Source organism: Balaenoptera acutorostrata, chromosome 3 (genome assembly GCF_949987535.1).
Source record: "Balaenoptera acutorostrata chromosome 3, mBalAcu1.1, whole genome shotgun sequence".
Classification (NCBI taxonomy): domain Eukaryota; kingdom Metazoa; phylum Chordata; class Mammalia; order Artiodactyla; family Balaenopteridae; genus Balaenoptera; species Balaenoptera acutorostrata.
Window position 1 is genome coordinate 62,471,236 of NC_080066.1, and position 16,086 is coordinate 62,487,321.

Genomic DNA, 16,086 nt, shown 5'->3' on the forward strand with positions numbered 1-16,086 from the left:
CCTCTCCAATAATTCTTAACACTAGAGTGACTACTAGTTGAGTGGTCCTCTTGTCTTTTTCTCTCTATATTCACTTCTTTGACGATCTCACCCAGGCTCATGGCATCCAACACCATCTTTCTGCCAATAATACCCCAAATTTTAAATCACCAGCCCAGGCCTTTCTCTAAAATACCAGACTCAGCGAATTCCCTGGTGGTCCAGTGGTTAGGACTCCGCACTTCCATTGCAGGGGGCACGGGTTCAGTCCCTGGTCGGGGAACTAAGATCCTGCATGCCGCGAGGTTTGGCCAAAAATTAAAAAATAAAAATAAAAAATAAAATACCAGACTCACATACCTTTCTCCTTGACATCTCCCTTTGAATGTCTAATAGACATCTCCAACCCAACATGTCCAAAATTGAATTTCTAATCTTGCCCCCCGAATCTGTCCTATTTGGCTGCCTTCCCCATCTCAGGTGATGAGTACTTTCTTCCACTTGCTTAGGTCCAAAACTGGAGCCATCCTTTGACCCTCTCCTTATTCTGGAACTCCTCTCTCATTGGCATCTCACAACTGCTTTCCTGGTCCCAGCTACCACCTTTCTTGCGTGCACCACCACAACAGCTTCCTAATGGCCTCTATGTTTCCAGCCCTGCCTCCTGAGAATATGTCTATTCTCAACATAGCAGTCAGAGTGATCCTTTTAAAACATGTTAGATGTCAATTCTCAGCTCAAGACCCTTCAGTGTCCTCATCTCACTTAACCTAAAAACCAACGTCCTTAAAAGAGCCTATGGAGCCTCTGTTATCTGAGCCCCTTTCCGCACCCCCTAGCCCTCTCTGCTCCAACCAAGATGGCTTTGTTATTCGTCTTCTGATATGCCAGGCACATTCCTGTCTTAAGGCATTTGCACTCACTGTTTCCTCTTCCTGAAATGTTCTTCCCCTAGATATCCACATGGCTAACCCCCTATGAAATATCACCTTCTCAGTAAGACCTACCCTGACAGGCCCTGTTTAAAATTACAGCCCTTCCTCATCCCAAGCTCTCCTATATCCTGCTCAGTTTTGTTTCATGACACTTATCACCTGCTAACATATATAGTTTACTTATTTATTATGTTTATTGTCCGGGGAGAAGGAAGTTAACCAAGAGTCCTCCTGCAGACACATTGAGCAAGGGCTGAAGATAGAAGGGAGTGAGGCTGGGGGAATATGAAGGGTGGGGATAAAGTGCAAGCTGGGAAAAGGTATTTGCACCATAGATAACTGATTAAGGATTAATATCCAGAACATACAAAGTACATCTTCAAATCAATTAGAAAAAAGCAAACAGTCTGTATCAGTTTCCTATTGCAGCTGTAACAAATTACCACAAACTTAGTGGCTTAAAACAACACAGATTTATTATCTTACAGTATTGGAGACCAGAAATCCAAACTGGATCTCACTGGGCTCAAATCAAGGTGTCAGCAAGGGCTGTGTTCCTTCTGGAGGCTCTAAGTAAAATTCCATTTCCTTGCCTTTTCCAGCTTCTAGAGGTTGCCCACACTCCTTTGCTCATGGCCCCCATTCATCTTCAAAGCCAGCAATCACACCTCAGACTTCTGTATGCATCATCACATCTCCCTGACTCTTCTGCCTCCCTTTTTCACTTATAAGGATACTTGTGATTACATGAGACTCACCCAGTTAATCCAGGACAATGTCATGGTCTCAAGATCCTTTATTTAATCACATCTGCAAAATACCTTTTTTCATGTAAGGTAACATTCACAGGTTCTGGGTGAACATCTTTGGGGGGCCATTATTCTACTTACCCCATAATCCAATAGAAAAATACACAAAAGACACAAAGGCATTCCATAGAGGAGGAAACACATATGAAACCTTTATTCATCAGGAAATGCAAATTAAAATCACAGTTAAATACCATCACACACTCATCATATTGGCAAAGATTTAAAAAATCTAACAACCAAGTGTTGTCAAGAACGAGGAGCAAAGGGAACTCCCATGCACTGTCAAAGGAATATAAATTGGTACAGCCCCTTTGGAAAACAATTTGGCAATATCTAGTAAAGCTCAACATGCACTTTACATGTTCATGCATACTTTACATGCATACTTTACAACTGAGCAATTCAACTTCAAGATGTATACTATTCAACAGAAGCTACTACATATGTGCAACAGGAAACCTACAAGAATGTTAATAGTAGCACTGCTAAAAATATTCCCTCCAAAAAAATCCAACAGGAGATGGATTAATAAATTAGATAGAACCAAACAATGGAATATAATGCAACAGTTAAAAAAAAAACTGCAGCTACAGATAAAAAACTCCACATGATGTGATGTCTTCTAAGCAACACTTCTCAAATGTCAGTGTGCATACAAATTACCTGGGGATCTGGTTAAATGCAGATTCTGATTCTGTAGGTCAGAAATGGGGCCTGAAATTCTGCATTTCCAACAGCTCTCTGCTGATCCATGGACTACACTTTGAGTAAGAAGGTTCTCAGTATTTAGGGATGCATTTACAATGATAAAACCATTTTCCTTTTTAAATTTTTTTAAATTAAAAAATTTTTTTCTTTTTCAACAAAACGTAAAAATAAACACTAAATTCAGGAGAGTAGATACCTTTACCTCTCACTGGGGCAGTGGCTGGAATATGTAGATGAAGTGGTCCTGGTGATGCTTTCTTAAACTGGCTCTTGGGTCCACAAGTATTCATTATACTTTGTATCTTACATATGTTACACTTAGTATTTTCCATATATCAAATATTACATTTTAAAAAAACAATGAGAAGCGTACAAAAATAAAACAAAATGATAGGCGAAGAAGCTAGGTGGCGTCAAAGTCTTGGGCAAATAAAGAAGTTAGTCCTGTAGCGCTACACTAGGCTAAAACAAATATACTAGCAGAAAAAGTGTTAAGTTTGTTAACTAAATACTCGGCACCAGAAGTGCACCCTGTCAAGCTAATTCGTTTGAGCACGGATTAAAGGGTCAGCACTTATACTATCCAAGCTTTTCAAACTTACTGGGTTTTATGAATCACCTGGCGTTCTTGTTAACAATACAGATTTCCAGGTGACTCCGGTGTAGATCCCGATTCTCTGGGTGTAGGAAGCAGCCTGGGAATCGGTATTTCATAGGTTCGGTGGCGCCTAGCCCCACTTGGCAGGGAGAAACCGTTCCGCCCGCCTGCTAATGGACCTGGCGCTAGTGGGCGGTGGGCATACCCGATCAGCCCCGGCCGGCTCGGGGAAGCCCCCCACGAGGTGGGAGGACCCCCCCCCACGGTCAGCACAGTAAATTCAACCAAACTAGCGCGACAGTCACCCCCCTTTCCCGGAACTGGCCTCTTAAGCTCTTGTGGGAAAGACTCTCCAGAGAGGCCCTGAATGGCAGAAATTTAAATGAGAGGAAATAATTACGGCACTAGGTGATTAATTGTAGTCAACTTAAAACCGCGCAGGCTCGTCTTTGGGGCCTCCCCTCTCGTCCCCTGCGTCTCCCAGCGCTTTTTCCCCGCCTCCCTCAGAGAACGCGAAGAAGAGAAGAATCGCGAGATACGGACGCGGGGCGTGGCCCCACCCTGACCAGTGGAAACAGAGGGCGTGGCACTGAGCCTTTCTTTTATTGGCCCAGGGTCCCCAGGCCTGGTTTACCAGTGCTGAGGCGGAAGTCGCGCGGGCGCCGAAACGCGCGCTGAGCCTCGGGTCCTGCAGCATCCAAGCCGCCGTCATGGTGCGGAAGCTTAAGTTCCACGAGCAGAAGCTGCTGAAGCAGGTGGACTTCCTGAACTGGGAGGTCACCGATCACAACTTGCACGAGCTGCGCGTGTTGCGGCGTTATCGGCTGCAACGGCGCGAGGACTACACGCGCTACAACCAGCTGAGCCGTGCTGTGCGCGAGCTGGCGCGGCGCCTGCGGGACCTGCCGGAGCGCGACCCGTTTCGCGTGCGCTCCTCGGCCGCGCTGCTGGACAAACTGTATGCTCTCGGCCTAATCCCCACGCGCGGGTCGCTGGAGCTCTGCGATTTCGTCACGGCCTCGTCCTTCTGCCGCCGCCGCCTGCCCACCGTGCTCCTTAAGCTGCGCATGGCGCAGCACCTCCAGGCCGCCGTGGCATTCGTGGAGCAGGGTCACGTGCGCGTGGGCCCCGACGTGGTCACCGACCCCGCCTTCCTTGTCACGCGCAGCATGGAGGACTTCGTCACCTGGGTTGACTCGTCCAAGATCAAGCGGCACGTGCTGGAGTACAATGAGGAGCGTGACGACTTCGATCTGGAAGCCTAGCGGGTCCTCCCTCGCCAGGACTGCATTTTATTGATGGGGAAGCTGAGACCTGATGCCTGAGATTCTATGAAGGCGCCCTCCCCAAGAGTGTGTCAGCCAAGAACTTGGCTCCTCAGCTACAGGCCCTCGCAGAGCCAAAGGGTACGCCCTTTTTCCACAAAATTTTCTTAGCCTTTGGACAATTGGTAATTAAATGACTGCCTTAAGAGACAATGGGAAGCGGTTTTGCGCTGCCATAGGGAATTGTTACATTCTTGTACCTGAAACATTGTAGTGTGAAAGCAATGACTTTGGGGGGAGGGGGGCTACCCCCGCCCCCAGCTTTCCTTTCATTTCTTTGTAGCAGGACAGTTTAGTTTATATTTAACCCGAATTCTTGCGCTTGTTCGTGACTAAGCTGTGTACAGATGTTGGAGAGTTTGGTCTCAAGTTTTCATAAAATGGATGAGATTTTAGTGTTTAGAGTCCTTTCTCTTGTTTAAAGGAATGCTCTCCTAATGCCAATAAATGGTATAACTGCTTTTTAAGTGCAAATTTCTGTCTGGGTTTCTCACGTAGGGTCACATCTGTAAGTCTCCCTGGCTCAGGAATCCAGAGAAGAAGACTAGAGACAGCAGCGATCTGCCTGTGGGTGAAGCCTGCAGCAGAGCCTGCGTGTGGAGGTTGCAGAATGTTTTACAGGGCTGGGCAAATTTGTCAGTTTACCAATCCCTTCCTCGGAATGAGTGTTTTGGCAGAGCTCTTCCCCACAGGACTTCCTGTTGATATTCCAGCCCCAGGAAATACCATATTAGAGGTCTGAAGTGTTTGCTTGCCTAAGGAAATAATCACCCTGTAGCTTGGCCATCTAGCGGTTAGAAGTGGCCCAGGAGGTTCCTTGAAACTTCTTATGAGTGGAGCCCTCAGGAGGCCCCAGGGCTGCCTTCCCGGAGCAGCACCTGCACAGCCTCTGCCCATCACAGCCTGCCATGGCTCCCTGCCCAGCCTTTAATTTAGACAGAGATTAATTCTGATTCCCCAATTGGAATGGGCTTTACTGAAAGAAGCAAAGGATGGGTTGGGAGTCAGGGAGCTTAGCCTGATGACAGTGGAGGAATGTGAAGCAAGAGGATCTGCTCTAATCCACCCCCCTCACTGGAAGGGAGAGTAGGGAGACTACCTCATTTACCCAAGACTTCTACGAGGAGGATAATAGAATGCCACGACCAATGGATTGCTTTTACGTGTGCCTTCTCCATTTCCCCAGGTGTAAGGCAGCATTTGGTGAAGAAACAAGGGAAGGTGACACTGGGGATGAGAGTAATAGCAAATGCTTCTACTGTATGTCAGGCACTAAATGCATTACATATCTTAATCCATTTAATCCAACAATCCAATGACATGGGGAACCCAATTCTCTACTTTTCAGATGAGGAAACAGAGACAGAGATGGGTCAAACTGCCCCAGATTGTATAGCCAAGAAGTGGTGAAGCTGGAATGCTCCTTTAAGAGTCGTGTGAACGGCAAGAGGGGAATAAAGACACAGACCTACTAGAGAATGGACTTGAGGATATGGGGAGGGGGAGGGGTAAGATGTGACAGGGTGAGAGAGTGGCATAGACATATATACACTACCAAAGGTAAAATAGATAGCTAGTGGGAAGCAACCGCATAGCACAGGGAGATCAGCTCGGTGCTTTGTGACCACCTAGAGGGGTGGGATAGGTAGGGTGGGAGGGAGGGAGATGCAAGAGGGAAGAGATATGGGAACATATGTATATGTATAACTGATTCACTTTGTTATAAAGCAGAAACTAACACACCATTGTAAAGCAATTATACTCCAATAAAGATGTTTAAAAAAAAAGAGTTGTGTGAACATTGGCACAGCCAGCCCAAGGGATACATCAGGGTTTAGAGAGAGTCCCTGAATCTGAGTTTCCAAGCCAGCAGAGAAGCAGCAGCACTAGCCAACGTTGTTGATCCCCAACAGGGTGCTGTGCAAAGGTTTGAACAAGGAGCAGGCACTGAGCTGCCAAGCCTTGGCTAACATTCATTGAGGCCCTCACTAAGATCACGCATGCTGTGTGGCATGGCCCCCCGCCCCCCCCAAAAACAAAAAATAGACGTTAATACATTGAGGCCCTGCCTGTGCTAGGCTGCCATTTGCTCTTCCCAACAACCCTGACGGGTAGGTGGTGTTATTCACACCTTTTCAGTTTGGCAAACAGATTTGGGACAAGAACTTGTCCAAGACTGTGGTTCAAGCCCAGGCTCGTGCAACTCCAAAGGCCATGTTTTTTTCAGTGACATTCCTTTAGGAGAGGAAGGAGAGAGAATCCCATTCATCAGCTCTGGTGGCTGGGCGTAATCTTTGCCCATTTGAGGAGGGTCCTCAGGGCTCCCAGGATTAGGAATCTCATCAGGGGAGGGTTTGATGGCTCTAGAAAGCAGGAACCCCCTGCGGCCCTCGAGCTCTCACAAGGCCCCACAGGGCAAGACAGGTAAACTGGTCCCTTTGGTGTAGTTGAATCCTGCCCTTATCACCCAAGCAGATACAACTTGAAAGTTCGCTTGAAGGAAACTGGGTTTAGGAACTTAGGAGTAAAATTCAAGATTCTTCAGAAAAGCTATTCCTTTTCTCCTTTGGGGGAAAATGAGAAAGAAATGACTTACCAGAACCTGTAACCAGAAACTTTGGGCTTTAAAAAAAAAAAAAAATTGGGGACGTCCCTGGCGGTCCAGTGGTTAAGACTCTGCGCTTCCAATGCAGGGGGCGCAGGTTTGATCCCTGGTCAGGGAACTAAGATCCCACATGCAGCGTGGTGTGGCCAAAAAAAATTTTTTTTTAATTAAAAAAAAAAATGGACTTCCCTGGTGGTCCAGTAGTTAAGACTCTATGCTCCCAATGCAGGGGACACAGGTTCAATCCCTGGTTGGGGAACTAAGATCCCGCATGCCGCACAGGGCAACCAAAAAAAATAAAAAATAAAACTGCAAGACAAGCGATTCAGAAGGAGGCTAAAGCCAGACTGCCAGGTCTGGATTGGGGCTTCTGTGCCTAACTAGCTGTGTAACATTGATTATTTTACTTAGCCTCTCTGTGCCTCCATTTTCCTTGTCACAAATATATGGTAATAGAGGGTGGGAGGAAAGAATGAAAAATTATTGTTTAATGGGTCCAGAGTTTCTATTTGGGGCAATGAAAAAAATTTGGAAATAGTGGTGGTGATTGCACAACATTGTGAATATAATTAATGCCACTGAATTGTACACTTAAAAATGGCTAAAATGACAAATTTTATGTTATATATATATATTTACCACAGTTTTTAAAAAGTGAAAAAAAGGGGGGTGGGTAATAATAGTACTGACATTAAAAATTATAGAGAGGGACTTCCCTGGTGGCACAGTGGTTAAAAATCCGTTCAATACCTGGTCCAGGAAGATCCCACATGCTGCGGAGCAACCAAGCCCGTGTACCACAACTACTGAGCCCACATGCCACAACTACTGAAGCCTGCGCGCCTAGAGGCTGTGCTCTGCAGCAAGAGAAGCCACCGCAATGAGAAGCCCGTGCACTGCAACGAAGAGTAGCCCCCGCTTGCTGCAACTAGAGGAAGCCTGCACACAGCAACAAAGACCCAATGCAGCCAAAAATAAATTAATTTATCAATTAAAAATTATAGAGAGAAGTAAATGGCATAATTCCTACAAAGCCCTTAGAGAAGCTCCTTGCGTGTGGTAAAACCCCAAAGCTGAGCTCCCCACCTGCTATCTCTCCCCAGGCCCCAGAAGAAGTACAGGGAGCTAAACATTTTACAACAAAAAAGCCTAATGGATTAAAAAAATGTAAACACAGTGGGCAGCAGGGCAAATTGGTACCTTTCAGGAGAGCAGTTTTACAACATGTATCAAGAACCTTAGAAACATACATTATATACCCTTTGACCTAGAACTGCCACTTTCAAGAATTCAGCTTAAATAAGTTATGGATATTTGCAAAAAATTAACTACAAGGATCTTCATCACTGTGTCTATAATAGAATATAACAGAGAAAAATTGAAAATGTATCCACAGGGGACTGATTAAATTACTAGATAGCCTTATGATGAAGCTCAACTATTAAAAATTATTGTAGCAAGATAAGGACTCAAAAAGTTAACAAATAAAATGTAAAACAGTACCAATAGAATCCCATTGTTCTGAAGACAAATATAAGCATAGACAAAATAATGGATATAATATTGTCTCTCTGGGTAGTAGTATTACTGGTGATTTTAATCTTTTTCTTTGTGCTTTTCAGTATTTTCCAACTTTTCTATGAAGACTGTGCATTACACTAAGATAAATATTACAGTTTTGTGTGATCTCAGTCTGAAGTTTATATACCTGTGGCAAGTTTTGGGAAAAGAAACATTTAGCTTTAAAAAGCAGTGTCCTGGGCTTCCCTGGTGGCGCAGTGGTTGAGAATCTGCCTGCTAATGCAGGGGACACGGGTTCGAGCCCTGGTCTGGGAAGATCCCACATGCCACGGAGCAGCTGGGCCCGTGAGCCACAGCTACTGAGCCTGCGCGTCTGGAGCCTGTGCCCCGCAACGGGAGGGGCCGCGATAGTGAAAGGCCCGCGCACCGCGATGAAGAGCGGTCCCCGCACCGCGATGAAGAGTGGCCCCCACTTGCCGTAACCAGAGAAAGCCCTCGCACGAACTGAAGACCCAACACAGCCAAAAATAAATAAATAAATAAATAAAGTAGCTATAAAATTAAAAAAAAAAAAAAAAATTTAAAAAAAAAAAAAAGCAGTGTCCTTAATCAAAGAGTAACTGAAATGGTCTCATTAAAAGAGAGGAGTGACACTAACCTGGCTGCCCTCAGAAAGAGGCTTGGACAAAGAGCCTACTGAGCTGAGAATCATTTCTCCCCCAGATTCAGTGAGTCAAAGAAAGGTCAGCTTGGGAATTCCCTGGCAGTCCAGTGGTTAGGACTCAGCGCTTTCACTGCCAGGGCACAGCTTCCATCCCTGGTCGGGGAACTAAGATCCCACAAGCCATGTGGTACAGCCAAATAAAATAAATAAATAAATAAATAATTTAAAAAGTAGATCCTTTAAAAAAAAAAAAAAAAGAAAGTAGATCCTCAAAGTTTCTCATCACAAGGAAGAAAAAAAAGAAAGGTCAGCCTTCCTCAGCCTCTGGGAGCCTGGTGTGCCATCACAACTTAGGCCAGTTTCCGAGAGGGATTAAGTATATAGATAACAGAAACAAAAGTTTTATGAAACTCTGTGATGCCCTCTGATCTTTCCTATTCCTTTTATTATTACTATTCTTATTATTAATTAATTTTTTAATGCGGGTCCCAACCTACTAAATTATTTCACAATCCACTGATGAGCCACTGATGAGTCAAAACCTTTTGTTTTTTTTTTTTTTTTTTTAAAGGATTTTCTTTTTTATTTATTTATTTATTTATTTATTATTTTTGTCTGTATTGGGTCTTCGGTTCGTGCGAGGGCTTTCTCCAGTTGCGGCAAGCGGGGGCCACTCTTCATCGCGGTGCGGGGACCGCTCTTCATCGCGGTGCGCGGGCCTTTCTCTATCGCGGCCCCTCCCGTTGCGGGGCACAGGCTCCAGACGCGCAGGCTCAGCAACTGTGGCTCACGGGCCCAGCTGCTCCGTGGCATGTGGGATCTTCCCAGACCAGGGCTCGAACCCGTGTCCCCTGCATTAGCAGGCAGATTCTCAACCACTGCGCCACCAGGGAAGCCCCAAAAACCTTTTGTTGAAGTTTGATGACACCTCAACATTTTCCAAATTACAGTGGTACTTTAACTTGGAACATTTAAGAAATTGCTGGACTTCCCTGGTGGCACAGTGGTTAAGAATCCGCCTGCCAATGCAGGGGACACAGGTTCAAGCTCTGGTCCAGAAAGATCCCACATGCCGTGGAGCAACTAAGACCATACCCCACAACTACTGAGCCCACGTGCCGCAACTACTGAAGCCCGTGCACTCAGAGCCCGAGCTCCACGACAAGAGAAGCCACCACAATGAGAAGCCCGTGCACCGCAACAAAGAGCAGCCCCCACTCGCCACAACTAGAGAAAGCCCAAGTGCAGCAACAAAGACCCAATGCAGCCAAAAGTAAATTAAGTTAAATTAAAAAAAAAAACTGTTGTTTCCAGCTATTGAGTCAGAACATTGGCTCCATCTTTTTTTTTTTTTTTTTGATATTTATTTATTTATTTGGCTGTGCCAGGTTTTAGTTGCAGCATGTGGGATCTTTTAGTTGCGGCATACGGTGTCTTTAGTTGCAGCATGAAGGACCTCTAGTTGCAGCATGTGGGATCTAGTTCCCTGACCAGGTATCAAACCCAGGCCCCCTGCATTGGGAGTATGGAGTCTTAGCCACTGGACCACCAAGGAAGTCCCTTATTAACTATTTGATTACAAATAAGCTACCTCCCACCTCAGAGCCTGTTTGCTTATCTGTGAAATGGAGATAATGTGAAGATATCACAAAGCCCTCTAATGAGCTTGTATGCCCAGATGGACTCTTGGGCAGGCCTCATTGTCAAGTGATGTCCAAGGGACTCCGGCTGGATCTGGAGAATCAAAATTATAGGACCAAGCAGATGTGGGAGCACTGTGGATGAAAGCAGGTCCCAGGCTGCCATCCCCCCTGAGGCCTGCTGCCTCCCTCCCTGACCTCCACGGGATTTTGCATGTGAGCTATGTCACGGTAAAAATGTCTCTGACCACAGTAGTCACCAGCAGCTGAGGGTTTGGGGCTGAGCAAGCCAGAGGAGTAGCCAACAGAAGGGAAGAGGAGAGCTCAGGCCTTAGTCTATAAGGAATTAGGTCAGAGCTTTTGGCAGTGCCCAATTCCGTGCCAACTTAGTCACATGCACCTCTGGTCTTACCAATTTCTGTATCAGTTATCTATTGCCTCCATAATGGTGTGTAACAAACCCAACCCAAAACTCAAGAGCTAAAAAAATAAGCATTTATTTAGCTCATGAATTTGCAGGCTAGCTGGGCACTTCAGATCTTTGCTGGGCTCACTTAGAGTTTGTTATTGAATGTGTGCTGGATTAATGACTCTGCTGACCTTGACTGTGCTTGCCCTTAAGTCTGGGTGTAGGCTGGCTGGCTGTCAGCTGGTCTAGGATGCCTTGGCTGGGGTAACTGTGGCAACTTGGCTGGGATGCATTTGTCTCATCCTTCAGCAGCAGCAATTAACCTGCATGACATTTTAATATTACTCTCAAGTTGCCTATGTTGAGTATGACTACCCAAGAGAGTGGCTCAGGCACAATGGAAAACTAGCTATATCACCACCATGGCCCCCAGGATGAGGCCCTGCATACAGTAGGTAATTAATAACTGCTTCAAATTCAGCCTCTTTGTTGTGACCAGCTAGGCTGGGATCAAGGTGAAGCAAGGGAGGCACCTAGGGCACTTGTCAGACCCCAAGAATGAGCACCTCCTTAAATTTTGCGCCCTAGGTCTTAAAACTGTGCACTTCAGATTGGGACTTGAACCCACGTGCTGGGACCCGAACCCAGCCAAAACTCTGACTGGGACTTGAACCTAAGCGGCTGGGACTCAAAGCCGGCCAAAACCCACAGTCTTCCAACGGAGATCACACACCTGGTTTCAGGACTTAATGAAGCTCAGGTTCTTGATGTCTCATCGCAGGAAGAATTCAGTGAGAGACAAAGTGATAGGTGAGAAGTGGATTTATTTAGAGAGAAACACACTCCACAGACAGAATGTGGGTCATCTCAGAAGGTGAGAAAGGCACCAGGGTATGGGTTGTCAGTTTTTATAGGGGTGGGTAATTTCTCTTTTTTTTTATTTTTAATTTTTGAATTTTATTTTATTTATTTTTTTATACAGCAGGTTCTTATTAGTTATCCATTTTATACATATTAGTGTATACATGTCAATCCCAATCTCCCAATTCATCCCACCACCCCCACCACCCCCCCCCACTTCCCCGCCACTTTCATAAGGGTGGGTAATTTCATAGGCTAATGAATGGGAGGAGTATTCCAACTACCTCAGGAAGGGGCGGGGATTTCCAGGAATTGGGCCACCGCCCACTTTTTGATCCTTATGGTGGGTCTTGGAAGTGTCACAGCGCCTGTGGAGTGCCATTTAGCTTGCTGATGTGTTACAGTGAGCATATACTGAAGCTCAAGGTCTAGTGCAAGTCGACTTGTCTGCCATCTTGGACCCATTTGGTTCTAATTAGTTTATGTCATGTCCTCGGGCTATGTCATTCTTTCAAAGGTTGTGCCCTGCCCCCTTCCCTCCTGTTTCACTCCATTTGCCTCTCCTTAGCTCCAGCCCTGGTGATAGGCATGGTGCTCTCAAAGCGAGGGAGAAATGAGTGCAGAGGAGGCACAGTCCCTATCCTGAGAGGACAGAGGCTACAGTAAGCTGGCTGCTTACATCTCTGGGTTCCGCTCTGGGCTCAGCCAGCCCAGCCAGGCCTCATGCTGTGTTTCCCAAGGTCTGGTCATTCTGAACCATTATCACACCATTTGCCATAGCCGCTTCCCACTTGCATTATTGTATAGTAAAGAATTTAACTTTGCCCCAAAAGGTCATCGCCCTTTCTTCTGGGAGGTAATCCCTAAACCTTTGGAATGTCATGTCTGATAGGAGTGTCTTTGTTTGCCTGGGGTCCTTGGAGCAGTCAGATAACGACAATGTGACTAAGGGTGGGGCTCTGAGCCACACTCACAATGTGATGGAGGGTGGGAACTTTGGGGCAGCAGCTGGGCTTCTTGAGGGGGCTGAAAACTGCCCCCAGGTGGACACTTAACCATTTCTATGTAATGGAGCCCCAGTAAAGACTCTGGCCCAGTGATCTTCTCTGGGTGGCAGTACTCCATGCATATTGTCATCCATGGACGCTGGCAGAGGAATGCTGTCCTGACCCCACAGGGAGAGGACAATGGAAGCTCTTCAGTCTGGGCTTCTTCCCTTGGGTGACTTTAATCACATCTTTTCCCTTTCCCATACCTGAGAATAACAATTTTCAGTGAGTCTTTCTAGTGAGTTATCAAAGCTGAGGGTGGTTTGGGGAACCCTCTGAATTTGCAAATGCTGTCAGAAATGAGGACAATCTTATGTGGACTGAACCCCCTCACTCTGCATTTGGCTAACTCTCACAACTATTATTTTCTCAATCATTTTTTTACGTTATCTTTCTTTTCTTTCAACTTAAGTTTATTTTAAAAGGAAACTGCGGGACTTCCCTGGTGGCGCAGTGGATAAGACTCCGCACTCCCAATGCAGGGGACCCGGGTTCGATCCCTGTTCAGGGAACTAGATCCCACATGCATGCCGCAACTAAGCCTGCATGCTGCAACTAAGGAGCTGGTGAGCTGCAACTACAGAGGCCGCCTGCCGCAACTAAGACCTGGCGCAACCAAATAAATAGTAAAAATTTAAAAAAATAAATAAATAAAAGGAAACTGCCCAGGGAAAAGCTTTAAGGATGTTAATCTTCTAGAATCGCACATTCAGGTCTAAGAGAGAAGGCAAGACAAATCACCTTGATGCCTTTGGACTTAAAAGTGAATCGAAGATATATTCTACACCAGTGAAATTACAGAATAAAAGCACTGAAGTCATAGCAGGTGGATGCCAACTAAAGAATGTCGCTCACCATCTGGCTCTACAAGGAGCCATTAGTCATTAGTCACTGCAGTCGCTGACCTTCAACACACCCTAAAAGGAGTTCAGAGTGGCGATGAGGAATGAGGCACTCCGTGCTCTGGGAAAACTGGCAGAACAGGCCTTCAGATAGTTAGATATTTTCAGGAGAAAATTTTATGAAACTAATTTCTTGCACCTTCCCTCATTTAGAAAAACACTAAAAGCATTAACTAAGGTATTTGTTCCTTGTGACTAGCAGTAGCCTTCTACCAAGATGTGTGCTTAATTGCATGTACCCCTTCTCCAAAATCACATATGTGCTGCCCACCCCTGCCACTACCTTTTAGGAGCAATTCCTTGGAGCTATCTGAGAGGCTGTCTGCTTGGCTACAGTCCTAAATCCCCAAATAAAACAAACTCAGCTCTCACGTTGTGCATTTTTATTTCAGTCAACATGGGTTAACATATCAATATTTCCCCATTAACAAGCACCTACTAATACCTGCTCGAAATGAAGGATACATTCCACAGGAGATAACGATAAGCTTTTTTTTTTTAATTCAAATATAGTTGATTTACAATGTCATGTTAATTTCAATAAGCTTTTAATGTTAAAATGTCTCCAGAGAACTTCCTGACAAACTAGCCAGGCCATTTTCATGAAGATAGGAAAATGAATAAGCATAAATCGAACAAGAAAGGAACTTCAAGGTAACATTGATTTTTTTTATTATAATCAAAGAAAAATACACTTCAAGCATTTTCCATTTCTTTTTTTATTGAGGTAACACATACATAAAATTTTCAGCAGCTCAGGTGCTTTCCAAACCTGGTTGGTAGTTTTAAGATTTTTATGGAGTCTTCATTACATAGGCATAATTGAGGATTATGATTAAGTCAACCTCCAGCCCCTCTCCCCTCCCTGGAGGTGAGGGGAGGGCATTAGACTAAAAGTTAAAACCCTCCGGGACTTCCCTTGCGGTCCAGTGGTTGACTCCCCTTCAAATGCAGGGGGCGTGGGTTTGATCCCTGGTCAGGGACTAAGATCCCACGTGCTGCCAAAAAAAAAATTAAATTAAATTAAAACCCTCCAATCTCACATTGGTTCCCCTGGCAACCAGCCCATCCTTAGGCGCTTTCTAAAAGTTACCTCACTAACTTAAATTCAGGTGTGGCTGAAAGGGAGCTTGCTACAACTAGCAAAAGACATCTTTATCACTCTACTCATATAGGAAATCCCAAGGGTTTTAGGAGCTCTGTGCCAGAAACAGGAATAAAACCAAATGCATATTTCTTATTAGAAATCACAGTATAGGGCTTCCCTGGTGGCGCAGTGGTTGAGAGTCTGCCTGCTAATGCAGGGGACACGGGTTCGAGCCCTGGTCTGGGAAGATCCCACATGCCGCGGAGCAACTAGGCCCATGAGCCACAACTACTGAGCCTGCGCGTCTGGAGCTTGTGCTCCGCAACAAGAGAGAGGCCACCATAGTGAGAGGCCTGCGCACCGTGATGAAGAGTGGCCCCCGCTTGCCGCAACTAGAGGAAGCCCTCGCACAGAAACAAAGACCCAACACAGCCAAACAAATAAATAAATAAATAAATAATAATTAGAAATACATACATCTTTAAAAAAAAAAATCACAGTATAACAAATTACCTCATATAAGTGGAATCATACAGTATTTGTCTTTTGTGACTGGCTTATTTAGCAAAATGTCCTCAATCCATATTGTAGGATGTCTCAGAATTTTCTTCCTTTTTAAGGCTGAATAATATTCCATTGTATGTAGTATGCATACGCCACATTTTGTTTATCCATTTATCTCTCTATGGACACTTGAATTGCTTTCATCTTTCGGCTATTGTTAATAATGTTGCTATGAACCTGTGTGTACAAATATCTCTTTGAGTCTCTGCTTTGAATTACTTGGGGTATATACCCAGAAGTGGAATTTTTGGATCACATGGTAATTTCATGCTTAATTTTTTGAGGAACCACCATACTGTTTTCCATAGTGGCTACACCATTTTATATTCCCACCAGCAATGCATATGGGTTCCAATTTCTCCACATCCTCACCAATACTGAGTTTTGTTTTGTTTGTTTGTTTTTTAATAATAGCCATCCTAATGGG

The 16,086-nt window shown here is 45.1% G+C and overlaps 1 protein-coding gene across 1 annotated transcript; it reads left to right on the plus strand.

Moving 5' to 3' along the window:
- Positions 1-3,356: 3,356 nt before the first annotated feature.
- IMP3 (IMP U3 small nucleolar ribonucleoprotein 3) lies at positions 3,357-4,824 on the plus strand. Its single transcript, XM_007197666.3, has one exon. The coding sequence runs from the start codon at positions 3,743-3,745 to the stop codon at positions 4,295-4,297; it is 555 nt and encodes a 184-aa protein (XP_007197728.1). The 5' UTR covers positions 3,357-3,742; the 3' UTR covers positions 4,298-4,824.
- The last annotated feature ends 11,262 nt before the right edge of the window (positions 4,825-16,086 follow it).